Source organism: Chlamydotis macqueenii, chromosome 14 (genome assembly GCF_036417535.1).
Source record: "Chlamydotis macqueenii isolate bChlMac1 chromosome 14, bChlMac1.mat, whole genome shotgun sequence".
Taxonomy (NCBI): Eukaryota; Metazoa; Chordata; class Aves; order Otidiformes; family Otididae; genus Chlamydotis; species Chlamydotis macqueenii.
The window spans coordinates 14,599,282-14,626,198 of NC_141569.1; the positions used below are offsets into that span (position 1 = coordinate 14,599,282).

Consider the following 26,917-nt stretch of genomic DNA (forward strand, 5'->3'; position numbering starts at 1 on the left):
GGCCTGGGGAAGCTGACTTCTCTGGCCTCCGAAAATGAGGTGGAGTGGAAATTCAGCCCCTGTGGTCCACGAAGGGCACTGCCAGCTGCAGGTATCCTGATAAACAGATTTGAATCTGCTTTGGCGTGGTCTGGAATGGCTTTATACCCCCAGGAACCGTTCTGTTCACTTTGTTTGTTAAAAAAAAAACAACAAATCCTAACACCAAACCAACCCTCCTCTGCGCCTCTCCCTGCCCGCTCCGTGGTGTCCAGGAGCCTGGGGGTTACGGGAGGTGCTGGCCAGGCCTAGGGCAGGAAGAAGCAGAGGGTCCCTCCTGGACAATGAAGCTCTGCAGACAAGTGGTGCACCATTACGGGAGCCCTGTGCTGTGTGTGGAATTGCAATAGCGCTGTTTAGGTTGGTCTGAATGCAGGGAAAATGGGATGCTTAGCGCTGGCAGGAAGAGGGGTGTGAGGATGAAGTTGGGATTAGCAAGTCATCAAGATGCCAGCAGAGAGACAAAGGAGGGGGAGTACACCCCGACAGCTCTCAGGGGTGGGACAGAACAGGCAGACCCATCAGCTCAGGTCACTGGCAGGACAGGGCAGCAAAGTCCTGCAGGGCATGGTGGCCGCGAGCTGGCTCTGGGTTGGAGGCCTACGGCCAGCTTTTCCAGAGCTCTTCATTCTCTCTGTGCTTTGCAGGGTGGCTGGGGAGACCGAGTGCTTTAGTTTCCTCTAGTGCTGGGCTACCAAGAGTCCAACAAGCATCTGCTTGGAGAGGCCTCCTCTCTTCTCCCAAGACACAGGACGCGCATACTCTAGAAAGCATAAAGAGTTTGGCTTTGACCAATTTCAGTTGTCCTTGGAAAGGAAGAAAACAGATGAACATAGATGGGAGCAAACACGTTCAGGAGAGATTGCTCTCAAGAAAGGCAAATACAGTGTGTTAAAGCCTTGAGTGCCTCTGGACAAACGGCTTGAAAAATTTCCTCCATTTTTTTGTCCTCCAAGTATCTCTTTGCAGGTCTGCTACAGTTCAAGGTCACTTGAGTCCAAAGCTTCGCACCCTCAAACCACGAATACCCTTAGCAAACCGCAGCGCGGGGCCTGGGAGTAACAGAACCCACTTGAATGAAGAAATCTGAAAAATATATATATATGCTGCACCACAATTACAGGTAGAGAAGGTATTTGGGGCGGTTAGTAAACATGCCAAATAATAAATGAGCTATTCAGTCAGCAAACAGCTGCATGATTATAAATAGGAAAATCTCCCCCAGCCCAAAGCCAGCTGAAACCCAACAACATTCAGTTATTACGGAGTGATTTTTGTGTGTGTGTGTGTGTGTGCATTTTTTGGAGGGAGGTTGAAAATATTTTGCCCACTCTTTATTTTAGGAAGGTGAAATGTCCCTGGTGGATTTCAAAAGCTAACCTCTCGGGTATGCCTTCTCCATGCCAAGACACTGAGTCACGAAGAGATCGGAGGAAGCTGTTTCAAATCCAGACAGGGGATAAAACAGCTGTAATTGAGTAGCCAGCTCAGCTCAGTCTGCTAATAACCGCACAGCCCCGTCCCTGCCCTCAGCCGTTCAAGCCGAAAGCTTTGCTCGCTGCCGCTTTCGCACGCTCTTTGGTTATTGCTTGGGGTAAAACTTGTCCACACCTATTCCGTTCTGAATGACTGCTTGTGTCCGGGCCAAACCCGGGTTCAGGGAGCGTGCTTGCAGGCTGGAGAGTGCTATCCTTCCTGCCTCGTGCCCGATGGGAGCTGACAGCCTCCAGGCACGTCTGCTGGACCCTTGGGCTTGCAGGGACACTTTGCTGCTCTGCAAGCTTCAATTTAAAGTATTTGTCCACCCGTAAGCTTTTGGCACATGGTGTGTTGTAGCAGCGGGGGACACATCTCCCATCGTGGTCCGACCTTCTTGTTTGGTGCGTGTGGGGTTGCTTATCCCTCTTGTCGTTGCAGAATGAAGGGACTCTGCGATCCATAGGGATGCCAGGGTGGTACACAGCACCCGTGGGGGTCTTGATACTGGAGAATCCCAGGCTGCTTGCCTGAGGAAGTTTCTGCCTCCAGCTGCTGGTGTTTACACCACGGTGGTGGAGCAGGGACAACAGAAAAGGCACTCTGCCTTCTTCTCAGCTCCTCGCCCGACCCGTTTCATGGAGGCTGATAACTGCTGCAGCGTGAGCTACAGGCACGTTGCCTCTTCTGCCTCGGCTCCAGAGCAGGATCCCCCAGCCGAGGGGTGGGATGGGTGGCGAGGGACAGGACCCTTGTTACCCCAGCAGGTATCTCTGATGTGCCTCATGAGTCGGACTGTTGGCTGAGGGTGCAAGCCGTGTTTAGGAGGATAATCTTCACGGCCCAGTTTAGAAGCTGAGCTGAATTTCCCTGCTCTGACTGCCTTGCCAAGAGGGGTTTGAGCTCTTTCCCTCCTGGAAAGTGCCTGGGGGATGCCATGTGGGCTGAGCAGAGGAGGGAGGAGGAGATGGGGATGAGTTAGGGCAAGGGGAGTGCAAGAGATAGATGGAGATGAAAGGAGGAGGGTGAAGAGCTGTTAAGGGACAGTGAGGAGAGGAGATGGGAGTGCAGGCAGGAAGAGGAGAGGGGGAGCAGTGCGCGGAAAACTAGGGATGCAGGAAGGGGTTCTCATTTCCATGGGAAGATGAGGCAGGGAAGGGAGGAAGGAAGCAAAGGAGAATCTGAGGAGGGATGAAGAAGAAGAGGAAATGTCCAAGGAAAAACAAAGCCACCAGAGTGGTTAGCCTGGGGGGATTTGTTCACTGGTGCCCCTGGTTTGGCAGCTCCAGGTGTGCAGAGGGAGGGTTGCCAGGTGCCGCCCTGCGGGGCTCTGAGTCACGGCTGATACCAGCATCTCTCACCACACGCCTGGGGAACACGTCCTGGGCCGCGGCCAGGCCCGGGGCAGCGCTGGAGGCAAAATTGTCCACAGCCACTTTCACTGCCCTCTGCCCGGCGGGGTGAGCTTGGGCTTTGCAAGGACAAGGAGCTGCTTTGGGAACAATTTGACTCAGGAATCCCGTTTTTTTTCCTCCCCCTCTTTGTTTTGCTCTTCTCTCCCCCCTCCTCCTTTTTCTTTGTCTGCTAATGCGCAGCAGATGGAAGGAAATGCCATTTTAAATGCCACAGCATCCTGATGAAACGCGATGGGTTATGGCAATCTCGGATGAATCATGGCATTGTTTTGTGTACACGGCCCCGTTACGCTCGGCCTTGCTTGGGCAGCTTTCTGCCTACAATTTTGCAAATAGGCGTAGGGTCCTTTAGGCATCCACGCCAGCCCGGTGGCAGGTGCCCTCCAGGACCTGGGTGTTCAGTTCACATTAATTAACCGGCCGCTTTTGTGGAGGAAGAACCGAGCCCACAGCACTTTACCGGCGGCGAAACCAGCAGCTGGCTTTGAAACATCTGCTCCCCGCTGCCTTTGGGGACGAGCGGGTCATCAATTACGCTCTATTGCCATGTTTTGTTTGTAGCATTTCCACACAAGGTGCAAGAACAGAATGAAGAGAACCCGATCCGGTGCTGCACCCTGCCACTTCCAGCTTAGCCCTTGGCTCCTCCGGAAAGCAGGGCTGTGTCCCCACACCTGCCTCTTCCTCAGCCCCACGGCCCCACGGCCAGGACGGGTCATTCAAGGCTGACGGAGGGTTTCTGTCATGTGGTCACTTGCTGCTGGGGCTTTGCTTGGGGTGATCGGATCATTTCATGTAGGCTATCGGGCAGGCATCGAATAATATTGACTCAGTCGCTGGCAGCCTGCTGCCAGATGAGAAGGAGCAGCTCAGAAGTGAGAAGAAAAAAAAAAAGTGTATATATACACACACATATCCCAACAGCTCCAGCACTGAAACTTGTGAGCCAGCCCTGTTAGTTTCAAACTAATTAATTGTGGGAAAAAAAGTCACCTCTAAGCCTGCAGCTTATAAAACACTCTTTTAATCTCAGTAGCTGAAAGAACAGATTTGAGAACTCCAACCAGCAGAAGACGTGACATTAAAATTTGGTTGCAATATGCTTAATTTTAACAGTCTAGATTGGAAATGTATCTCTGGCTGTGTCTAACTGCCTGTGTGTCTACTGCGTGGCAGTTATTCAGTGCTGGCACTGAAGACCTAGTAGCATTAAGCCATGAATTTCTTATTTTTTTGGTAGTAGACTAATAGACATCCATGCAGCCAGCAGAAGGGCTGTTATTATTAATCAGCCCCCGTCCCAGCCCTGCTTTCCCCCAGGCTTTTGCTCTCGTTTGTAAGCGTATCCCCGTTAAAAGGCCTGGCAGCCGCGCGGCGCAGCGTGGCCAACACCAACAGCCACAGCAGCCCCGCTGCGCTTACCCAGATTTCAGCAGCCCTACCTGGGAGGAGCGGGGAAGGGGGCTAGGTTTGCGTTCCCAAAGCCAGAGGTCCGGGGTATTATTTTTCCCCCCTTGGGGGTGTCCTTTGCTGCTTTAACTTAAGTTGAAAGCCATGCGGCAGGAAAAGGAGGGGAAGGAGGGAGCGGGAGGAGGCAGGAGCCGCTCGCGCCGGGGTCACACTGCGGACTTGCACCGCGGGTTGCGCCCTTCCAGCACCCTGAGCTTTCGCAGCTCGATTCTGAGTAGAGCAAAACTCTTGCTCCTGGTTAAGTGGCTCAATTTGAGCTTGGGAGAGGAGGAACAACCTCTTGTTTTTCAGCAGTGAGCTGCCCCGCTAGCCTAGCTGTATCCTATAACTTTGCTATGGAACAGTCTGCTCTTGCTTGTGCTCCCACACAAACCAGGAGCGTTTGCCCCCTGGCTTGGGGTCTCTGCCCCATGGTCCCTGACCATAATCACCACCCGCAGCTAGCCAGTTTGCTCCAAAATTCCCCCCTGTGTCATATCTGGAAGGCTGGGAAAGGGAGGAAACCTTGCTGGGGCGGGATGGTTGGCAGAATGGGTCACCCAGAGGAGGGTACACCGTGAGGAGCATCGCTGCGCGGCAGGATGTCCCACTGCCCTCCCCTGCCCACACTGTCCTGCTGTGGGCACAGCCGTGTGCTAGTGGTGGAGAGCAGTCTGAAAACAGGGGAAAAAGAGAAAAAAAAAAAAAAGGTAAGAATTCAGCCCTCCCCTTCTGAGGGTTTCTGCTTTGTACATTAGTGTCCCTTCCTGGACCCCCTCGCGCCTGACCGTGGCTGCTGGGCATGAGGAGAGCGCCGTTAATGGGCTCTCGACGTGTGTTTATTTCGTTTAGCACATCCTGAGTGCTGCGGTGAGAGCTTTAGAGACGTTCGTTAGGGTGATTGCTTTCCCTGGTTATGAAGATGGAAAAAGCCGCAGCGGTTACGGGAGGGGAGTGGACAGATGCCAGATGCATCAGTGCGCTGGGCAGCGACGGCGGGCCTGTTCGTTAGGTGCTTTGCCTTGGAAGGAGGAGGGTTGTGAAGAGCACCACTTCTTCCTGACCTGCACCCCTTGACCAAGCGGCTCTGGGTTGGTGGTAGATCCCACAAGGGGCATGAGACCCCTCAAAGGTCTTCCCTCCTTTGGCAGGGCTCAGTCTGAAGGCAAGAGAAACTTGCGTGAGCACATCCAGCACGAGCGTTGCCTCGTGCCGTGACGGTGCCAGCCCTTCCTGATGGTTGCGGTGTGAGCAGATGAGGTCGGGCAATGGTCCTGCTTATCATCATCCTCCAAAAGCGTGAGTGCTGGTCCAGCCTGGCCGGCTGCAGACCAAACGCCCTGGCCCAGCCCGGGACAGGCAGCCACAGTGGTGGAGGTGGATCACCCAACGCAGGCAGATGCCTGCTCGTGCCTCCAGTAACATCCCTCCCTCTGGGTCCGTTTTTGAGGTGGCTTTCGCTCTCGTGATGGGGGATTTTGGTGTGAGGTGACACAACACGTGCGTGGAGTGGGAGCCAACTCAAAGCAGGGCAGTGGGTGATGCCCCACTCCTCCCAGCTCAAGGAGATCCTTCTCTGAGTGTGCAGTCAGGGTGAACCTGACAAGGGAGTGGCAAGATGGAAAGTTTGTGCTCCTGGTTCCTAAAACTGTCCCCTCCTGAGCTTTCCGTGTGGGCCATGGAGCACTCCTCCGCTTGGGTGGGATGCAGCCCCATGCCGGCTCCAGCCACATTCTCCAGATTCACATGACTTTGATGTACCAGAAAAGCTCAAGTTTCACGCAGGAACAACACGTACACACGTCCTTGCGTAGAAGTAATGTGGGAGAGGACCAGGCTTGGACTTGCGCCGATGTGTGACCTCCTGCAGCGCTGTCAGTCCCCGTCTCCCCTGCCTCGCCAAGGGGACAGCACGGCCAGCAATGCCTGTCTGTCTGCGTGTGACAACGATACACAGGAATTGCAAACAGATTCTTGCCTTATCTTGCTCGAGGGTTATTGCAGTAAAGGGATTTATTTTGGCTTTTCTGCCAAAAAAAAATGTACGCAGAGATTCCACCAAAGCACATATATATGTTTCTCTTGGAAACAGAAAAATCCCCAGTATCCCAAAAAGCCCTGCGCTGTTATTAATCTCTGGGGTTTTATCCAAGTTTCATTAGAAATCTGGACATACTTGAAATGGCTTTCAGATAAAGCTGAATGAACCTCCCTCTGTCTTAGAGGCTGGTGTGGCCTGATTTCCTAGCTGAGATTTGGGTGGGTTGGGAGTTGGGTAGGAGATTTCCAGCCACCTAAACTGGGAAGGAAGGAGTGCCTCAAAGCAACCCGATCTGAATGACTCGCAGATGCTTTCTGTGAGCGTGGGGCGAGCAGGGGCGTCCCAATTGAGGGAAGCTCTTCCTTGGCCGATATTGAACCAGATGGGCAAGAAATGGCTCTCGAGACGCGTGACTCAAGGGGTAGGAGAGCTGGGAGAGCTGATCTCCGGGGGTGAACAACCTCCCCGAAGCTCCTGGGAGCAAAAGGCCAAAGCAGGGATGCTGGGGCGAGGAGCAGGCTGAAGGCACCCCCCTGCCTTCCCTGGAGCAGGGGTCCTGGATGTGGCCACCTCAAAGCCACAGCAGGCCTGTCAGCCGTTGTAAGCCACAAGAGGGTGACAGAGTCCCATCCTGTGCTGTGGTGGCCCTGGACAAACCCAGAGTTGTCCCGGGCTAGCAGAGGACAGCAGTCCCACGGGGAGATCAAGCCAGGCTGGGCAACCAGAGGCTCTAGGAAAGTCCTTGCTGAAGTCCTGGATGGAAGAGAGCGCTGGCTGGAAATGGGATCCTGGTACTGAGGATTTTTTTTTTCCTTCCTGGCTTTAGTTAGCATTGGTGCTGGCATTGGCAAACTGTTCCTGTTGCCAAAAGAGGGGGGAACTCCCCAGAATCCTCATATCAGGCAGGGAAAGAAACCTCACCCTCACTCCCCATTGGTGGTCTAATGTGAAACCCAGGTTTTTCAGTGGTTTGGGAAAAATGGAGAGCTGTTCAGTAACTGTCCTTTGTGCTCACCACAGAGCTGTGTGACCAGCCTGTCCCACACCTCCTGGTGTTCCAGAGGTGCTGGGGCTTAGGGACACAGGTTGGTGGAGGAGCACCCCAAACTCAGACAAGGCTGGGATGGAGGCAGCTCGGAGCCACTGCCAAGGATGCTCCAGGAGCATCCGCACCACCTGGGATGCAGGGAAGATGCTCCTGCTCCGGCTGCCCTGAATGTCCCTGAGGTGCCAATGGGTGGTGGCCCTGGGCGTGTTGTATCCCACAGGCTGCAGCCTCCTCCGTGTCTGCACGCTTGAGCTGCTGGTTGTCTTTTGGGCCCACAGGGAATCTGTTGTAGATCCCAACACCTGTAGCCTTCCATGGGGACAAGCACTGGTCCTCGCTGCCTCTTCCCTCACCCACCTGCCTCCCAGCATCTCCCCACAGTGCTGTGTGGGCAAGGCGCACGGGGCTTCTGGCAAGGCGATCTTTGCAATTCTGCTTCTAGAGGGACAACCGGCGTTTCTGAACAGCCGCCCGAGGCACTGTCCAAGACAGAAGATTAAAGTGCTCTGGGAGATTTCCAAGCTGGAGACTCATCCTCTCCCAGTCCCAGGAGGCCGGGGCAGCGGGTGTGGGCTTGACGGCATCTCCGGCCGTGAGCTCCAGCCAGCTCCCTTGTAACTTCATCTGTCGCTGGGATGGGAAGAGCCTGGAGCGCATCAGACAGGAGGGTGGCTCTGCCAACCTCTGATCTTATCTGCTGCTGAGAGGGATCTGGCCGTGCCTCCCTGGGAAGGACGGGCTGCCTGGCCGGAGAGCCGGGAGCTGTTTTCCCATGGAGCGCGGCTTCATTTCCCCCTGGATGTGGTATACTGGGATGCGTATTTGCAAATCCCCTCGCTCCCATCTCTTTCTTATGCTGTTATTGATAGAAGGACACGGGGAGAAAGGGGCGATTGCACCCCTGAGTGCTTCGGGGGGTGCCCATGGGCCAGGGACGTGGGGTGCCGGGGTGTGGCCGTGCAGGGTGATGTGAAGGAGGGTGTGCGTCTGGGTAACACGGGCTGTCTCCTGCAGCTGCAGCTCCTTCACTGAATTTACACTCCAAGGAGATTCTTCTGTTTTCTCTTTAAATACTAGAAGTAATTAGATGCTGCTTATGCGTAATCGCTTGGACTAAACAGTCTGGTTTCATTTAAGTGGTCACTATGAAATGCCTCATGATTTGGTAGGGAAAAAAAGTAAGAAAGACTCCTTCTGTCTCAGGCTGCCGGCGTTAAACCCCACCTTTCCTCACCCAGCCGGGACTCTGTGTGAAGATCTCCCCGAGGGAGGAGGGAGAAGACATCGGTGAGGATGGAAGGGGGCTGGTTATGCCAAAAACAACGGGGCCGTGGGGTTCGGTGGGGAGCAGCTGATCCCACGCTTACCTACAGTCCCACAGCAACACGCCGAAACATTTGCTGCCGCTTCCCGAGCCAGAACCGTGAAAGCCTAAAGCCAATGTTAACGACCGGTTTGCAACACGCTGAATTTTACAGTCCTCAGTGAAAATTCTGACAGTAAATCTGCCTTGGGCTTCAGTCGTTAAGTTGCCCTCAATACCGCAAAAATCCCTGCAAATTTCGTGTTGACTTTGGCCGCGCAAACGCCGCACTCTGTTGCAGTGTTAACGGCAAAAGAGATTTTCGAGGCCTCGGACGCGGCGGTGCTGGTTTGGATGAGCCGGTGGCAGGGAGCGGATGGAGGGAACAGACTCCGTTTGGTGCGTTCAGCACATTTTATCAGCTTATCCGATCCGTAGGCAGATGAAACAGTGCAAGTCAGGCGGGGTGAGAAGAGATTTCCCAACCGGGTAAGCAGGCATTTGGAGGCAGGAGGAGTGTGGGAACTGCAAGGGAGAGAAAGTTTTAGGACCTGGGGCTGGGGAAGGCTCTGTGCTCTCCCTGCCTGCAGAGATCCTGGGCTGTGGGGCAGGACCACGCAGATGCCATGCTCGGCACCCCCCTAGACAAGCTCTGTATTTGCCCCACTCCTCGTGCCACTCCCTGGATGTGGAGCCGTGTCCTGATGCATCCCAGAGATGCGATGCTGAGGAGCTAGACCAGGGCTGACCTGACAGCTGTTCCCAAGTTATCTTTGCAGCCTTGGGCTTCGGTCACCTAGCAACTGTGCATCGGATCGCACGGCAGCGTTAAATAAATGATGTTCAGCAGGACCGTGAACCCTGCTGGCCCCGCATCCCCACAGCTGGATGCTCGGCTCTGGCATCTCTGCGGTTGCCAGCCCACAGCCATCACATGCCACCAAGGCAGCTAAATAAGCTGTGTTCATGCTTTCTCCTTCCCAAATCCCCACCATCGTCCTGGATTTAAGCCAGTCCTGTGGTACCCAGTGCATCGGGAGCCACTTTCAGCCTGTTAAAGAATCAACTTCTGCCGGGGCGGGATCCCAACCCTGCTTTGACTTGGATCCTGGGGCTGATCTACATCCCCTGCTTTCATTTAGCTGGGTGTTTAGGGGAGCTGAATATGGGTTATACCTTTCCATTTATAGTTTTAGCAAAGCATGATTGGATTTTGTTCCAGTCATTTTTTATCTTGACTAAAATGTCGCTTTTGAAGACCTATTATTAGCAGTTTTGTATGGCTTCTGGATTACTGCAGATAATCATGAATCACCCTCTGCAGTATTGATATAGGTACTTTCAGCCTCCCAACAACCACCCTGGAAGTTATGCCTGCGACTGAGAGCAGAAAACCCTTGATGGTAACGGGTGGGCTTGAAATACGGGGACGGCACTCCAGATTCGGCGTCTGCGGAGCACATTTATCTGCCGTCATTGCTTGTGGCAGGAGCCCTGCTGCACATGCCGTGGCTCAGCGCCAGCTCCCAGCACCAGCCCCTTCCCCACATTTTTCCTGCTTGGTTTCCTTGCAAGGTCCCCCAGCTCTGGGTTTGGTGCTTTCTGTGTGGGTAACCGTGTTTTTTTGCTCGGTCTGGTGGTTTTCCTGGTGGGCAGCTGCCTGTGCTCCAGCAGTAAATGCAGCTCTCCCTGGCCCACGGCTCCAGGAGGGGATGCTGCTCCAGGCCCCTCTGCTTTGAAATGAAGTTATTCCCACATATCAATCTCATTCTGCGGAGTTTAGCTGCAAATGCAATGTGCTGCCCCTGAAGAATCACTCCTGCGGTTTTCCATTTGAGTTAAATACTCCAGCGTGTTCCCCAGCATTCAGCTGATGGAAACTGGTTTTTCTTATTATTTTGCTCTGTTTCCCATTCAAGAGGGAAGAATCCAAGCTCTAAAATTTAATCCTAGATTTCTCTGCTGACGGAGCTCGTGGCACGGCTAGGAGAGGAAGCTCTGGTAGGCTTCGGGCAGGACTGATGCAGCAGCCTGGTCACGCTGGACATCTTCACCCCCGGTTTAGGTCCTGAAGTCAGACAGGTCTCCGGGTTTAAACAAGAACCTTCTGGTTTGAGTCATCTCGGGAAGCCCGGGTGGTGACAAGGCTGGGGCGTAACAAACCCAGTGCAGGGGGGAACGCGAGCACTGTGCGTTTGAAGCTCCATCCCTTCATAATCTTGCTTTCCACCCTGATAAAACGGCTGTGGGCACCCTGGGCCTTCGAAGAAACTTCAAAGGAGGCAGCACACCCTCTCCTGTTAGCAGCGAAGGCTGATGAATAATAGAGTGGACCCACCCACTCCTGCTTTAATCTGTCATGTTCTATGGAAATTAAGCCTTTCTCTTACAAGAAGGTAATTTGTGCTCTTGGCATCCTCAGCGAGAAAGAGCTCTCATCTCTCCTGCTGGATTATTGATACCTTTTGTATTAAGTAATGCACTGTCTAATTGGGCTCTTTGCCTCTTCTGAACTGCCAGCGCTCGGCAGAACAGAGACCTTTTGAGACGCTGGGAGTGGGTGCTGCCAGCACCCGTGCCCTGGGCTCGCCGCTGCCTGTGGAGACAGGGTGGGCAGGGGAGAGCCGCGGGCGCCCGGGGTCTGGCTGGCCGTGCTCCCTGCCCTCATCCAGCTCCGGCGGCGCGGTTGTGGCCGGCTTTGATGTGAAACCCTTTGAAATGCCCCTCCTGAGCTTTCCGCCTTCCTCTCCTGCCAGGATGGAAAACAAACCCCCAGCGCTGGGGGAGAAGCAGCCCTTCTGCGAAAGCCCCCCAGGGTGCTAGGGAAGGACGTCCCGGGTAAACAGGGCGAAAGGCCTAATGGGTTACAGGTGCGAAGGCGCCTGGTGCGGGCAGGTGTGTTTTCCTTGCGCTGCATCCGGGTTATAAACAAGCAGGGCGCTCAGGCCATCCTGCCCTGCCCTGCGCTCCCCTGGTGAGAAAGGGCTCCTTGTCTGGGATGGGCACCCGAGCCAAGCTGGGGAGCGCAGGGCTTCGTCCTCCTCCTTTGCCAGACCTTGGCTCGGGGCGGTGGGCAGAGGTCTGGGCAGGCGTCCTGCCCACCGGCCCTCGCATCTCCTGCCAGCCAAAACCCACCGGTGCCTTTGAAGAGGTTGCACCTGAAAGGGGAGATGGAAGCTCGGGGCAGGCAGGAACACAGAGGCTGCCCAGCCCTGGGGTGACCAGTCCCCTGCTCTGCTGTGACCCAGGACAGGAGCCGGGACCCCGGTGGGTTATTTGGAGGAGGTGGAGGGGCTGGGGCTGCTCCCATGGACCCAGGACCTGCCTGCTGCAGCTGCTCCCGGGAGAAGAGCTGCTTTTTGATGGTGCTCGTCTTGTGGCGAGGGGAGAACAGCCCTCGCCTGTCTGGGGGCTCTGCCGAAGGCGCCGGGGTGCAGGCTGATGTGGCTACGGTATGGAGGGATGTTTGCCAGGCGGGTGCTGGGAAGAATTACTCTTTCTTCCCCAGACTGGGTGAGGCTGGAGGTGATGCCAGCATCTTGCATACTTTGAGGATTGAGGAGTTTCTGTGTATCCCATGGTAAATCGTGTCGGGAGTGAAGGTGGGGGAGTCCAAAATCAATAGGCTGGGGAAGCCAATGTCAGGGTCACACGGCAGTGCTGCCAGAAACCAGCTATGCTAAACGCTTAAATCCTTCCTTCCGCTGCCTTGGGACCTTCTCTGCTTCAAAGAGAGCCCTTGGAGGCCAGGGAACCGCTGAGTCTTTTTTTGTAGATGTATTTTTTTAGCAGAGGTCAGTCTTTCTGGATGAGGTGTGGATGGAACAGAGCAGTGTTCACCCCAGGAGCTTGAACCACGAGAGCCTGACGGGACCGGGCAAAAACCCACCCGTCCCCATGCTCTCTGCTTTCCATCAAACGCTGCCGCAGACAGGCAAGTTCCTTGCCTCCAGCCCGTCCTGGTTGCTTCCCCTGACATCCTCCCCGAATCCCACGGGGATCCACTTCCCGACGCATCCCTGATTCACATCAAGCGGGAACTCTCCAGCGAGATCACGAGCTCCCGGGACTCTGCTGGGAAGCTGCAGCGGGAAGTGCCTGGCTTTCGGGAGGGGGCTGGATTTTGGGCTTTGGAAGAGGGGACAGGATGAGGAGGGAGAGCACCCAGGCGATGTGGAAAGCTTGCCATAAGGCATGGGAAGAAAGGAGCGGTGCCAAACCCACGGGCTCCTCTCCAGCTCTTCAAAGCCAGCACGGCAGTCGTTAGCGAGAGGAGAGGAGAAGGCGGCGAGCTGCAGTTTCCCGGGAGGTGGGGAAAGGCAAGGGGAGGAATATTATATCAAAGGAGGGGAGCTGATGGACTGAAGTCTCCTGAATGAAGGGGAAAGAAGAAAACAGACGTGAGCAGGAAGGCGTAGAAGTCGTTTTATGAGAGAATTTGCAGAATCATTGAGATGTATCATCAGCCACCAGAAACAGAAGAAAAATTCCTTAGCCTAGGAGACAAACCGACTCATATTTAGGGCTTTTGTTTTGTGTTTTGCTAGTGCTGGGTGACCGGGAGAGGAGGAAGGGGAGCAGTAGTGTTTTGATCAGGAACAAACCCTGGCCAATCCCAACATGTGTTGTTAAGCCTATGGTTTACATTAGAAAAGGCTCTAATATTGTGCTATGGCTTCTGAGTGCGTTCTGATGAGGATGATTATTTTCAAATGCGCAAATGGTACGAAATACAGGCAGGATATTGAAAAAAAAAAAAAGGCCATTTGGCTCCAAGAACAACTTCCACCGGTGCTACCGAGCCCCTGTAAGAGGGACGCCTGATGCTCTCCTCTCTGCCCCTGAAACGCGCTGCCCCCGTGGCTTTGGCATCGTATGTCATGGCTGCTGCTGCAATGCTCCTCATTCCTTTAACGATGATGAGCGTTGCATAAGCAGGAACCGATGCAGATTTGCTGTTTTTTCCTCCCCTGGCTTCAGCTTCCAGAGAGTGGTATTATGGCATGCTCAAAAAACCTCTGCGTTCCCCCAAACCAAGCCCCATCCCTGTCATCTGGTCCAGGCCTCGCCGCAGTGGTTGCCGCCAGAAAATCAGATTCTACCCACAGGTTCTGTGCGGCTGGAGGCAAGGAGATGGTGGGCTCGTGGTGGGGAAAATGAGATCCTAGAGTGGGAAAATGGGATTTTTGGGGGGCTGGTGGGGAGGAGGCAGGTCCCAGCACAGCCTGACAGAAGTGCTGCCTGCCTGCTGTGCACCAGGGCATGGAGGCGATCCCAGGGGATACCCCTGGAGGATAAGACACCGTGGAGCAAAGAGCAGTCATGGGACAGAGAAGACCGGGATAAGATGATGATCCATGATGGCAGGGACCTCTCAGAAGCTCCCAAAGCCAGTGGAGAGGTGCTCACCTCCAGCCTCATCCTCTCCCAGGCTTGGGACTGGTGATGCCTCCAGCCTCCTTCCTTCCCCGCGGATCGCCTGGCTGCCCGCTCCCCTCAGCCTTTTTTCCCCCACTTCTAGACAAAATAACAAGCTCTCTCCAATTCCCGGGACTACTCCCTTCTTTTCCAGACTTGCCTAGGCTCTTTCATCGTGCCAATAAAAAAGTAAATGCATCACACATTGGCCGGGGAGAGCGGAAACCCTTAAACATCTAAGAGGTGAGAGCGACGCGTTGTGTTTTTTTGAGGCCGGGCTTGGCTCCCTGATGCCCTGTTAGGTCAAATGTCTTGCTCTGAAGAAGGAGAGAGGGGACTTATTAAAAACCTTTCATATTTCTTATTTTTAAGGTCCCGTTTTCAGCAGGCCGGAGGCCGAGGCGTGAGCGGGGCTGCTGAGGGGGAAGGGCACGGAGCCGGCGGCGTGCAAACAGATTGTGCAATATTTGCCTTGCACAGAGCTCCCATTGTAAAGCCTGGGAGTTCTGCTTTCAATAATTCCCCTGCCATAATGCCCCATTGACGGGGAGAGAAAGGCAGTATTGAGGGCTGAAGGGGCTCCGGCCCCAGGAAGGGTTAAAAAATAAAGAAAAGGCCGGGGCGGGGCGGGGTAGGGGGGAAGATTTGAGACTTAGTTTTAAACTTTGCTGTGTGGCCCTTGTGGCAGATCAGCGGCCGCTGAGAAATATGCGGAGCCTGTTTGCATAACCCTGTTTGCAGCGAGGGCGTTCGGAGCCAAAACGCAAGTGCGGCCGGAGCTGGGGGGCGGTGGGGAGAAAAAAAAGCAGGAAGGGCTGTGATTATTTTCATTCTTGCCCCAGGCCACATAAAATTAATAATAATTAAAAAAAAAGATGTAATATTCAAATATTTGGTTAGAGAACCAGCTGTGCAAATGCCAGGAGCTGTGCCAGCCGCGGGGACACGAAGGGGCTTGGCCCTGGCAGTGGTCAGCGTTTGCTGCCATGCAGGTCGTGCCGCTGGGCTAAAAAGCACCAAGAAGGAGCGTATCAGGCTTTGGCTGATGGCTTTATCCTGGCTGCCGTGTGATTTCTCGGGGTTGGGGTTTGGTCCCGGCTGGAAAGGGTCCGCAGGCACAGGGAAGTGCTGGGCTGGGATGCTCTGCCCACGGAGCCGCTGCTAGCCCAGCAGCCAGCACCCGGCTCACCTGATGGGGCTTCCCATCCCCTTGGATTTGGTCGTGGATCAGGCTGGGAGGGAGATTCAGCATCTTTTCTTGCGGCAGCTGATGCGACGGGGAGGAGCGGGGCTGTCCTTGCCTGGGCGGATGCGGGACCGAAGCAGGCAGGGTCTGCTGGCTGGCTCAGCATCCATGGCCAGGCCAGCTGCCAGGGGAAACCTCCTCGTTGTGCAATGCGCCGGAGCTCTCCAAGGAAGCTCCTGGCTCTTGAGACATCTTTGAGTGAGGCTGGATGAGTGACTGCCTTGAATTAAGAGCTGCAGGCCCTGAGTACTTTTTCCATCCCTGGACCTTGTGACGCATTCATCACCCCCAGAGCAGCCTCCCAGCCGCCTGAAATTGTCCTGACTCTGAAACTCCAGAGCTGTCATTTCTTCCTCTCCCTCCTCCTCCTCCTCCCTCCCAGTCACTGGGACTGGTCTGAGGGTCCCATTGCACCCCATTTCTCCTGGAATCTAGAGCTGTTTCTCCATACTCCTCACTGTTTTTCACCTTTTTATCCTTTCCTGGAGGAGAACCCAGCCTCTGTATCCCCTTCCCCGGGAGGTGTCCGTGTGCTGCTGGGACCCAGCCGGCTGCCCCCAAACCATCAGAGCAGGGTCGCTGCCAACAAATTTGCTATTTATTCACCCTTCGGCTCTTGGAAAATCTCCCTGAACTGAGTTAACCTTGCTGGTTCCTCCCCAGACCTGGGGCCAGCTTGGCCTCACCACTGATTTCCCTGCGCCAGCTGCCCTGGCCGGGCACAGAAGGTCCCCTCCCCGTGCCAGCGTGTGCCCACGTCCCTGCTGCCGACTCCTTCCGTCCTTTCAACCCTCTGAGTTCTGGCCATCAACAGCAAGTTAAACTCAGGGCGACTCACCCAGCCCGTGCTTCCTCTGCCGAAGGCGTGAGCAGGATGTGACCCACCAACGTGGCTGCGGAAGCGAATCCACACACCTGAGAGATGCTCGGCGCTGCTCTCGCCCCTCGGAGGTGGGCTCCGGCCCTGCCCCTGCTGCCAGCACATCCCTTCTGCTGCCCCCATCCCACACCTCCCTCCCTGCCCAGTCCTCCGGCCCCAAACCAGACACAGTTTATCAGTGGCCTGTGCCACCTTAAACACACTTTCTCCACCACATCTCACCCCCCCGCATCTCCAATTTCCTCTCTAATCTGTAATATTCACACAAATTGACAATTACTTATTATTTGGAAAGAGCTGTGATTGTAATCCCTGGTGATAACTCTGCCTCCGGTTCGAGGTGTGCACGGAGCCATGCGTACGGGGCTGCAGGTCGGGGTGCTTGGGGAATCCTGCAGCCCCAAGCAGCTCAAGAGGGGCACAGAGAGGTCCCCCTGGGCTGCAGGGCTCCGTCAGGAACAGTGGAGGAGCACAAAGGACCCAGGAGTTGGGGGTCCTGAACCACCTCACACTTCTATTCCCCCTTCAGTCAGGTCCATATTTTTCCAAGAGGAGGGAATTGGAGAAGAGTGAGATATGCAAAAGGCAGGTGAGTGGTGTGAAGGAGTGAGGAGAAGGGAGAAGAGGAGCAGGCGGAAGAAATGAGTGATGAACCCCTGGGGATTAATCAACCCTCACTGAAGGGTTCAACCCAGCCCTGCCGCGCTCCTCAGAGGACGAATGGCCCCTCTCTGCCTCAGTTTCCCCATCTGGAAGCTGTGCTCACCCGACTCTGTAGTGCTCTGCATGCCCCTGGGTGGTTTTATTCAACACTGGGGGTGTCCCAACAAGTTTTTGCAGCTCCCCTTTGCCCAGGAGTTGTTTGCATGGTGATTCTGGCAGCGCAGGCAGCTGGCCCCAGCAATCCCTCCCGGGGACCCAGCCCTCCCTGGCTGGATGCTGAGCATCCCAGCAGGGCCCTGGCCCACGTGTCACACGTCTCGGGAACAAGCCGGGAGGGAAGTGTTGGTGGCTTAGGGAATGCCACGCTTAGGACCCTGCACGCTCCAGGGCTTCCCAGCTTTTTTTCCTGGAGCTGCTGGGCTGGGAGGGGCCGAGCCTTCAGCTCCCCATAAACCTGGCGGCTTAGCCCACGTCCCGAGCAGATGTTGGGACTCTCCGCTTTGGAGCGGAGGGTGGGAAAAGGAGAGAGCAGCTCTTCCCGGGAGAGTGAGGAGGAGAGCTCGGCACCTCTGGACTTGAACTTTAGCACCCTCTTCCGCAGGAGTTTAAAGAAAAGATTTATTGGATCCCAAGCGAGGCGTCCGGACAGCTGGGCAGGAACAGGGAGGAGAAGCCAGCTACTTTCTCCGGCGAGGTTTTTATGGGCTTCTTCACAAAGAAATAACACCATCCAGAAAACACGGAGAAGCCAGGGAGCGTTTCTAGCTCGGGACGCCGTTAATCACGGCGAGGAGCCCGTCCTGCCGTGCAGATGTGTTTGATTGGAGCGGCGCGAGGGTTATTTTCTTTTGACTGAAGGCAAACCAGCCCCGGTGGATTAAGCCCTTTGTGTGCACGGGAGCGTGCCTTCATGGGAGCTGATCCCACAAAACTGGCTGCAGGGGTTTTGGGGACCATCTCCTAGGTCGGGGGGGGGGGCTCTCCCAAAGGAGGGGGAGTCCTCCTGCTTCTGTGGCTGTGAGACGATGGTGGGACAGTAGCTCCCTTCGCCGGCAGCGCAGTGTGCTCCGGGATGGCCGTCTATGCCCTCACGGGCTTCTCGCTCGTCAGCCTGCTCAGCTTTGGCTATTTATCCTGGGACTGGATGAAGCCCAGTTTGGTGGCCGATGTGCCCACGGACCCCATGGAGAAATCGCTGCCTCCTGCCTTCTCCAGGCCACCCCACATCATCTTCATTCTGACCGATGACCAAGGCTACCACGACGTCGGGTATCACGGCTCAGATATCCAGACGCCCACGCTGGACAGGCTGGCAGCTGAGGGCGTTAAGCTGGAGAACTACTACATCCAGCCCATCTGCACCCCGTCCCGGAGCCAGCTGATAACTGGCAGGTAAGCCAGCGCCTGCTCGCACTCGGCTCGTGTCCCCACTTCTGTCCCTTCCTAAGCTCCATGTGGCTTAACCCCAGTCAGATGCCCCGGTGTATTGGCAGATGATGGAGCTCCTCCAGAGAAGGAGGTCTTGCTGGCTTTCTCTAGAAGACTTCCCTGGGTAAACAGTTGATTTTCCCATGGGATAAATAGCGGCACATGGCAAGGCCAGAAATGTGGATGCCACTGGGCAATGGATGTCACTTTGGGAGAGGGTGGTCTCTGGCCGTGAGGTCCTTCAGTGCTGGGGGAGGAGCTGGGTCCCCAGGCAGTCCTGTGCTGCTCTCACACTGGCCCTTGGGGATTTACTGCTGGGCTGTGGGCTTGCAGGGTCATTCTCCTCTGCATCTGCGAGTCCCTTGGACTGTGCTTTTCATTCTTGCGTGTTCAGTGCTGCACTGGCCATGGCAGGCTGGATGCTGGTCCATCACCCTTTTCCTTGGAGGGAGGAGGACAGTCAGGTCTCCCCTGATCCTGGGCCCTTCTGCCTCCTGGGACAGATGGGACTTTCCCTCATGCAGGGCTGGAAGGTCAGCTCTCACCATAGGAGGCAGATTTCATCAGATCATCTCCTGCTGAGGAGTGGGCCCCAGGGAGGTGCCTATGGATGTGGTCACCTATTGCCTGGGGGTGGTGGAGCCCACTGGGGTCCAGGAAAAGGCCGCTTTTCTCTGCTGATGGCTCTAGGGGGATCCCAGGCATCTCCAGGGTGTGCAAAGCAGGGGAGGTCAGGGATGTGTGGGCACTCAGGTGGGGCACTGCAAACCCACAGGGATCGCTACCCAATTCTTGGGCAGAGCCCAGTCACTTCCCCTGGGCTGGCAGCAACAGGGACAACTGCTGGTGGCATCCTGGGAAAGCAGCCCGGTGTGCTTTTGAGATATCTGCTGAGCCTCTTCTCTTTTTTTTTTTTTAATCTGCCTTTGGTACTTTTGGATGGATGAGGAGCTCCCTGTCTCTGGCATGGAGCTTGCTCCGTGGGGTTGGGCTGGGTGACACAGAGAGCTGCATGCATTTGGGGTCTCTGGTACATGAAGGGCCCCCATGTCCCCACCCAGTGCTGCTCCCCATCACCGTTGGTTCCTCTTGGCTCTTCCCCGGCAGGTATCAGATTCACACGGGGCTGCAGCACTCCATCATCCGCCCTCGGCAGCCCAACTGCCTGCCCCTCGACCAGGTCACCCTGCCCCAGAAGCTGCAGGAAGCCGGCTACTCCACCCACATGGTGGGCAAGTGGCACCTTGGCTTCTACAAGAAGGAATGCCTGCCCACCCGACGGGGCTTCGACACCTTCCTGGGCTCCCTGACGGGCAACGTGGACTACTACACCTATGACAACTGCGATGGGCCAGGTGTCTGCGGCTACGACCTGCACGAAGGGGAAGATGTGGCTTGGGATCAGAGCGGGAAGTACTCCACCTTCCTCTACGCCCAGCGTGTCAGCAAGATCCTGGCATCCCATAGCCCCAAGGAGCCCATCTTCATATACGTGGCCTTCCAAGCGGTCCACACGCCTCTGCAGTCGCCCAAGGAGTACATCTACCGCTACCGCTCCATGGGCAACGTCGCTCGCCGCAAGTATGCCGCCATGGTGACGTGCATGGACGAGGCAGTGAAGAACATCACCTGGGCCCTCAAGAAGTACGGTTATTACGACAACAGCGTGATTGTGTTCTCCACCGACAATGGTGGGCAGACCTTCTCTGGGGGAAGCAACTGGCCATTACGGGGCCGCAAAGGGACATATTGGGAAGGGGGAGTCCGTGGCATCGGTTTTGTCCACAGTCCCCTGATCAAGCGCAAGCGCCGGACCAGCTGGGCACTGGTTCATATCACAGACTGGTACCCGACCCTAGTCAGCCTGGCCAGGGGCAACCTGAGCAACGTCCCAGGCTTGGATGGCTACAATGTCTGGCCTGCTATCAGTGAGGGCAAGGAGTCACCACGAACCGAAATCTTACACAACATCGACCCCCTGTACAACCACGCCAAGTATGGCTCCTTGGAGGACGGCTTTGGCATCTGGAACACGGCTGTGCAAGCCTCCATCCGGGTCGGGGAGTGGAAGCTCCTCACCGGCGACCCGGGGTACAGCGACTGGATCCCCCCGCAGACCCTGACCAACTTCCCAGGGAGCTGGTGGAACCTGGAGCGCCTCACCGATGGCCTGAGGAAGTCCATGTGGCTCTTCAACATCACCGCTGACCCCTACGAGCGCTACGACCTCTCGGACCAGCGCCCAGATGTGGTCAGGACCCTCCTGATGAGGTTGGTGTACTACAACCGGACGGCCATCCCGGTGCGGTACCCTGCGGAGAACCCCCGGGCTCACCCGGACTTCAATGGCGGTGCCTGGGGGCCTTGGGCCAGCGAGGACGATGCGGAGGAGTGGGAAGGTGGCAGGGAGCCCCTGAAGAGTAGGAACAAGAAGAAGAAGTGCAAGATCTGCAAGCTGCGCTCCTTCTTCCGCAAGCTGAACACCAGGCTCATGTCCAACCGCATCTGATGGAAGACTCCCCCAGCATCGACCCAGCCTGGCCGGGGAGGAGCACAGGACGGCAGTGCTGCGGGGTGGGAGCGAGGGAGAGGGACGGACAGGGAGGTGGCCAGCACTCTCTTGCTTTCCCTTGCTCCAGGGTTCACCCCAAAACACTTCTCCTCTCTGGCTGGACCGGTGGCTGCAGGGAGGTGGTCCTGGTGGGTGAGGAAGGGCGGTGCGGGCTCAGCGGTGCTGCTCGGTGGTGGTGTACAAGTCCACTGAGCTGGGCTGGCCCGTGCACTGCCCTTTCCAAAGCAAGAAGCCCTTTTCTCAAGGACTCTGCAGGCAATCACAAGCTTTAGGTGTTGGCTGTTGCAATGCAGGAGGAAGCTCAGGACCCTGGGGTGGTCGTGCAGAGGGGCTGGCCAGCCTCAGCAGCTCTGCCTGCGGTCACCCCTTGTCATTTCCCTGTATATACACGCTCCTGACTTTCTGCTTGCTCTTGCTCTGGGACCTCGAGGGCCTCCCCCATACCCAAGACCATGGTGTTTCCCTATTAAACTTCTTTGTGGAAGGATGGATTCCTGACCATGGCTGTCGGACCTGAGACTGCCACAGCTGGAGTCAGCCTTGCTGCTACAGGGACCTCATGTGGGGCTGTGGCTTCTCCTCTATGCTGGCTTGGGGTGCCAGGAGCAGCCCTGGTGAGGATCTGTGGCCCATGGAGACGTGGTTAGATGCAGCAAGAGGATGGATGGTTCTCCACAGCCCCGCATTTGGGAGGCGGGTTTGCCCCAAGTTCTGGTGGACTTCACATGGGCCAGCCACCCAGCAGACCCTTTCATCCACAGTTCTGCCTGGCCAGACCCCCCAGGTACATGGCTGTCGGCACCTATATATTCCTCCCCATGCTTCCAGCCAGCTAACCACCCCAGCTGTCCCTTCCCGGTGCTGGGGCTGTCCCCATCCCCATGTCCCCACTGCAGAACCTGGCCAGAAGGAAGATCTCAAGAAGGTCTCTGCAGAGGCTGATGCGCTGCTCTGTAGCTGCAGGACTTTGAAGCTGGGGTGGGACGGGGACGGCTCCTGCCTGCCAGCGCCGCACCGCGTCCCCTCACCGCAGCTGGGCTCCACTTTCCCAGCAGCGCATGCATGGAGCGGGGAACACCTCCCCACCGTCGCCCTGCCGTAGGGAGCCGACCCCTGCGATTGCCGGGGGCCAGGCAGCTCGGGAGCCGGGGCAGCCGGCAAAGCGCCGTGCCCCCGCGCCTTCAGTGGGGTGCGAGCGCACGTACGTGCGCTCGGAGGAGAGCTGGCGAGGATCAAAGAGGGTAAATAGCTTTAAAAGCATTTTGGATGCATGGTGCATTTCCATTTACACAATGTGTTTTACATTTCTCCCCACAGGTTTCTCTTGGTGCAGCGTGTGTAGGCGAAGGCCCTGCTGTGAATTTTGAAAATAGTTATTTTTGTCTCTGGAAAATGAGGCCCGTTAGGACTTGTCAGCTCTTGGATGAGCAGTGTGGGCTTTCTTTTTTTTTTTTTTTTTTTTCCCCTCTCTCTCCCTTGCAAAATAACATTCATTTAAAATCTGTCATTGAAAGATGTGACAATTGGCAGCGTGCACGCTGAATACCTTGCAGTGCGCTTTCAAGCCCTGTGTGTGAGAGAGGGACGGGAAGAGAATGCAATGACACACTTGTGTTTTTTTTTTTCTTACTCTTAGCTGGATTATTTGGGGGAATTGGGATTTTCTATAGAAACAAAGAAAAAAAAAAAAGCTGTCAGCAAGGCAGAACAGAGGAGGCCTCTTGTTGTAGAGATGGGAAGGAGTTTGCAAAGCCAGAGCGTGGCAGTGTGAGCACCGGTCCCAGCTGCTCCATGCAGACCCATCACCATGCCGTCCCATCGGCCCCCCGCATCCCACGTCCCCTGCAATGGCATCAAGGACGGGTTTCACAGGGGACCTCAGCTCCTCCGCCAGCCCCGTCTCCATCCCTGGCTCCCTTAGCACATCGCTCCATGGGGACCGGGCCCTGCGGCATCACCCGGCCGAGGCGAGCCCCGGGAGGATGCTGCGCATTCCCGAACTACCTCAACCCCCCAGCCTGGTCCCATGGGATGCCCACTGCCGGCGTGCCCATCGGCAGTGGGGCTGTGGCGCCGGCTGCCATTTGGCAAAGCCAACCAGTTGCTGAATAGAAAGCAGCACTTTGCTGAAGAAGAGGAGGCTGCTGTGGGCTGAGCTGGAGCCGGAGGAAGGCAGGGGCTGACAGCTGTGGGGGGCTCGGGCGCAGGTCCCGGCAAAGGGGGAACTGGTGCTGGAGGGAGCAGGAGAGCGGGGCTGGCCGTGGGGCGGTGACGAGGCTCGGGAAACAGCTTTCATTTCCATATTTATATAAACGCATCCAAGTTTAGTCCTTCTTTCATTTTTTTTTTTTCCCTTCAAAAATGGAAATTTCCATGCAAACATGTTCGATTTTCTTTCCTTTCAGTTTTACCAATATCCCCACGAAAAGGTTTGTCTGGTCTTGCTTCATTGCCAGTTTATGATCAGCCGGGTCGATGCGGGCTCGCGCAGTCAGCCTAGCCGTAGCGCTGGGTCTGCATTCTTCTTTTTTAATTGAAAAAGTTGCATTCTGAATTTTTACAAAGAGAAACAGTGGAAGGAAAATCTTAGTCCTCAAAAGAAAGAGGAAAGGTAGGCAGGAACATCTCTGGGTGCTTGAAGAGCCCAGATCCTGCAGCCCAAGGGCAGCAGTTGTCCTTCACCGTGTTTCCAAACTCCCTGTACCTGAACCATGTGGGCTCCCCATCCCACCACTGCTCATTAATGGTCTATTTGGGGAAAAATGCAGGAATGTGCCAAAATCCCATGTTTTCATACAGTTCAAGCCCCTCGGGAGTGCCTGTGCGCTCTGGCTGCCAAGGGGTTAATGCAGCCGGTGAGATGCTCGGGCCCTGAGGGTGCTCCCAGGACGTGTGCTGGCACAGGCAGGCTGAGCACTCCCCTCCTTCCCAGCCACCCTTCCAAGAGCTGAGCAAGCTCAAGGCTGCTCCAAACGCCAGGCAGGAGCTGGGTGCAGGGCAGGACCCTGTGGAGGGGATGGGGAATTGGGGTGCAGGTGGGGCTGTCAGGGCTCCGGACTGGGAGGAGGCAAGAGCGGGGTGGGATGGAGAGGTAGCGTCTGCCTCTCGTCCCTGAGGATGGGCTGCTGCCTCCACCATGCCGGCTGGAGGGAGTTGGGATGGGGATGGAGATGGGGAGGGGGCTAGGATGAGGATGGGCATCGATGGAGTTGGGATAGGATGAGGATGGGGATGGGGATGGGGATGTGGGTGGGATGCAGTTGGGATGGGATGGGATGGAGATGGAGGAGGTAACAGGATGAGGATGAAGATCAGGATGGGATGGGATGGGATGGGATGGGATGGGATGGGTCAGGCAGGAGTGGGGGTACTCTGGAACCTCTCCAGCCCCACAGGCATCTTTCACCTGAGAGAGGGAAGGGAAGAAGCCCAGCAGCAGGAAAGGGGATGGACATCTCAGCAAACTGCTGTGGTGGGAAGGTGGCAGGGCACACTGGGCACCTCATGCCAGGGAGAGGGTGCTCTGGACCAGGGGCTGTATTCATGCCAGACAGTCGCATCCTTTCTCTTTCCAGGGGTCTGAAGAGGTGTGGTTTCACATAGGTGCTCCCCAAAGCCGATGTGTGATGGTCCCAGGGAGTCCCCAAGTATCCATGGCCATGTCTGCAAGGAGGGTCCCTGCCCATGGACCCCAGTGTCGGGGAGAGGGTGGCCCTGGGGACGCCCTGTCCCAGCCAAAAGCTGTTCCCTGTGGCCGCAGGAGTGAGCGCTGGGGCCTGCAGGGACAGGGCACGTTTGCAAACACAACCCTACATGTAAATCAGCTCTCCTTACCGTGGTATTTATAATCTTTGTCTAAAAATAACCCCAAATTCTGCTTCCCAGAGGACAGCAACTGAGCATCCCCCAGACCCCAGCTTGCGTGTGAAACTGTCCCGGTAATTTTGGGATCTCTGCAATATGTAATGCGCAGCCCCGCTGGTTTTCCATGCCAGGCACTGCTGCACGCTCCCTGAGGCCCATGAGAGCCCTGTCCCCTCGGAGCAGGGAGGATCCGCCACAGCCCCCCAGGACACCGTGGTCCTCCCTAAACCCCGTGGGGCAGCTGCCTGTCCAGCGCGTTTGGGGTTTGGCATCAGACTGAGGTGCCTGGGGCAGCCCCGTGCTGGGATGCAGAAATTAAATATCTGCAGGTAGAGCTGGAGGCGTTTTGACAGCCGGGTGATGGAGAGGAGCTGCTGGGGATGAAGGTCTCCATCAGGCGGCCAGACCCGAGCACAGCAGCAGGAGAGCAGCTTGGCTCTCCAGCAAACCTTGGGATGGCTGGGAACAGAGGATTCGGCCAAGGAGAGCCACCCAAAGAGGATCCTGAGTCCCCTGGGAGAGGGTTGGGATTGCTCCCCTGGCTGGAGCGGGAAGGTCCCACCCAGAGCTCCTGCTCCCCTTGGGTTGCAAAGCCACTCAGCGATTCCCGCTTGGGAAAACATCATCGGCAAAGCAGAGCTGGAGCAGCACCCAAGGAGCCTGGCACCCCCTCACCCTCAGAGAGGGAAAAACGCCGACAAAAAGGGAAAAATGAATAGAGAGGAGGGCAGTGAGGGAGAAACCCTTCCTGGAGAGCCGCGTCTCTGCCAGACCGGAGGGACCTGGGGAGGGAGGCAGGGTCCCCGTGAGGGGTTTGGGGTGCAGGGATCAGGGGTGCAGAGGGGGCCCTGGGGAAGGAAGGGACAGATCCCTCCTCCCAGCTACGGGAGCACGTGGAGTCATGCGTGTGGGGCTGAACACACGTGCCAGCGTGGGGGTGGGTGCAGGAAAGGGGGGGCAGGTCACACTGCAGCGCCCACGGGGACACGTTCGTTAGCGCGGGTGGGAGCAAGGTGGGGTGTGCAGCTGCCCAGGGGCGTCCATGGGTCTCCGGCTTGGGGGGCTCTTCCCCTTGTCCTTCGGCTCTGAGGGGCTGCCGGGGGCTGGCAGCACAAGCCCGGAGGAGGGGAGCACTCCCCCAGGTATCCGGCTGCACCAGCCCCCAAATGAAGCCAAATGAACCCCCATTTTGCATGGGAGTGGGATGGGGAGGAGACGTGGGGACTGTGGCCCTGTCTCTTGCCCCTGGGTGGGAATCGGGTCCCTGCCCTGTCTCCGGGGCCGCAGGGTCCCCTCCAGCTGGCCCGAGCGGGTGCGGAAGGCTGGATGCAGGGATGCAGGGTGGGGATGAAGGTGGGTAATGGTGCAATTAATGGAAAAGCCATTAGACCTTTCTCCTCCTCCCCCTCTTCTTCCTCACTCCGCCACTTGCTGTCCTCCTCCACTTCCACCTCCTTTCTTCTCTCCCTCTCTCTGCTCCTCCTCTCTCTCCTCTCGAAGATTTCACCGTATTTTTGTCTGGTTAGAGCCTTTTCTTTTCCTTTTAACCCTTCCATGGCAGCCTGTGGCGGAACTCAGTCCGTCTCGGCTGCCACAGGCCACGGTCTCCTGGCCGGCGGTGGGAGCCCCTTCTCCCAGGGTGGCAGGGGCTCCTTCTGCTGCAGAATCATCCAGAAATGGGACAAAAGCTTAGAAGAAAGCTCTGCTGGGGGGTTCAGAGGGTGCAAGGGGTGGTGCAGATGGAGGAGAGAGTTCTGGGTGGCCCAGGGGTGCTGGCAAGCAGGGTGGGCTTGGAGGGAAACCTCTCCCCTGCAGTCTTGGACCTTGTTACTCTACTTGTGTTGCCCTTTTTTTTTTTTTTTAAGTTAAATGCAGTGGAGAGGTGGTTTGAGAGCAAAAAAGAAGGGGGCAGACCTTCCTCCTACCCCCACTCTGAAATCCTCCTGGTTTCTGCTCTGGCTTGGGCACCGCAGGACAACGACAACCTTGTGCTTTAGCCCAAGCCGCTCGCCCCACAGTGAGATGGGGACCCATGGGACCCCCTCCCCTGGCAGCCCCGGGGTCCATGGGGAGAG

General features: G+C 56.4%; 1 protein-coding gene across 1 annotated transcript; it reads left to right on the plus strand.

Moving 5' to 3' along the window:
- The first annotated feature begins 17,524 nt into the window (after positions 1 to 17,524).
- On the plus strand, positions 17,525 to 22,386 carry ARSI (arylsulfatase family member I). The gene is made up of 2 exons (XM_010129263.2): positions 17,525 to 18,370; positions 19,514 to 22,386. The coding sequence occupies exons 1-2, from the start codon at positions 18,051 to 18,053 to the stop codon at positions 20,913 to 20,915; spliced, it is 1,722 nt and encodes a 573-aa protein (XP_010127565.1). The 5' UTR covers positions 17,525 to 18,050; the 3' UTR covers positions 20,916 to 22,386.
- Positions 22,387 to 26,917: the final 4,531 nt, after the last annotated feature.

What these genes read in the sequence shown, in the direction of transcription:
- ARSI (XM_010129263.2), top strand. Translation starts at nt 18,051, where the DNA reads ATGGCCGTCTATGCCCTCACGGGCTTCTCGCTCGTCAGCCTGCTCAGC. An exon ending in AGCCAGCTGATAACTGGCAG is followed by an intron (nt 18,371 to 19,513) that starts GTAAGCCAGCGC and finishes CTTCCCCGGCAG; the next exon opens with GTATCAGATTCACACGGGGC.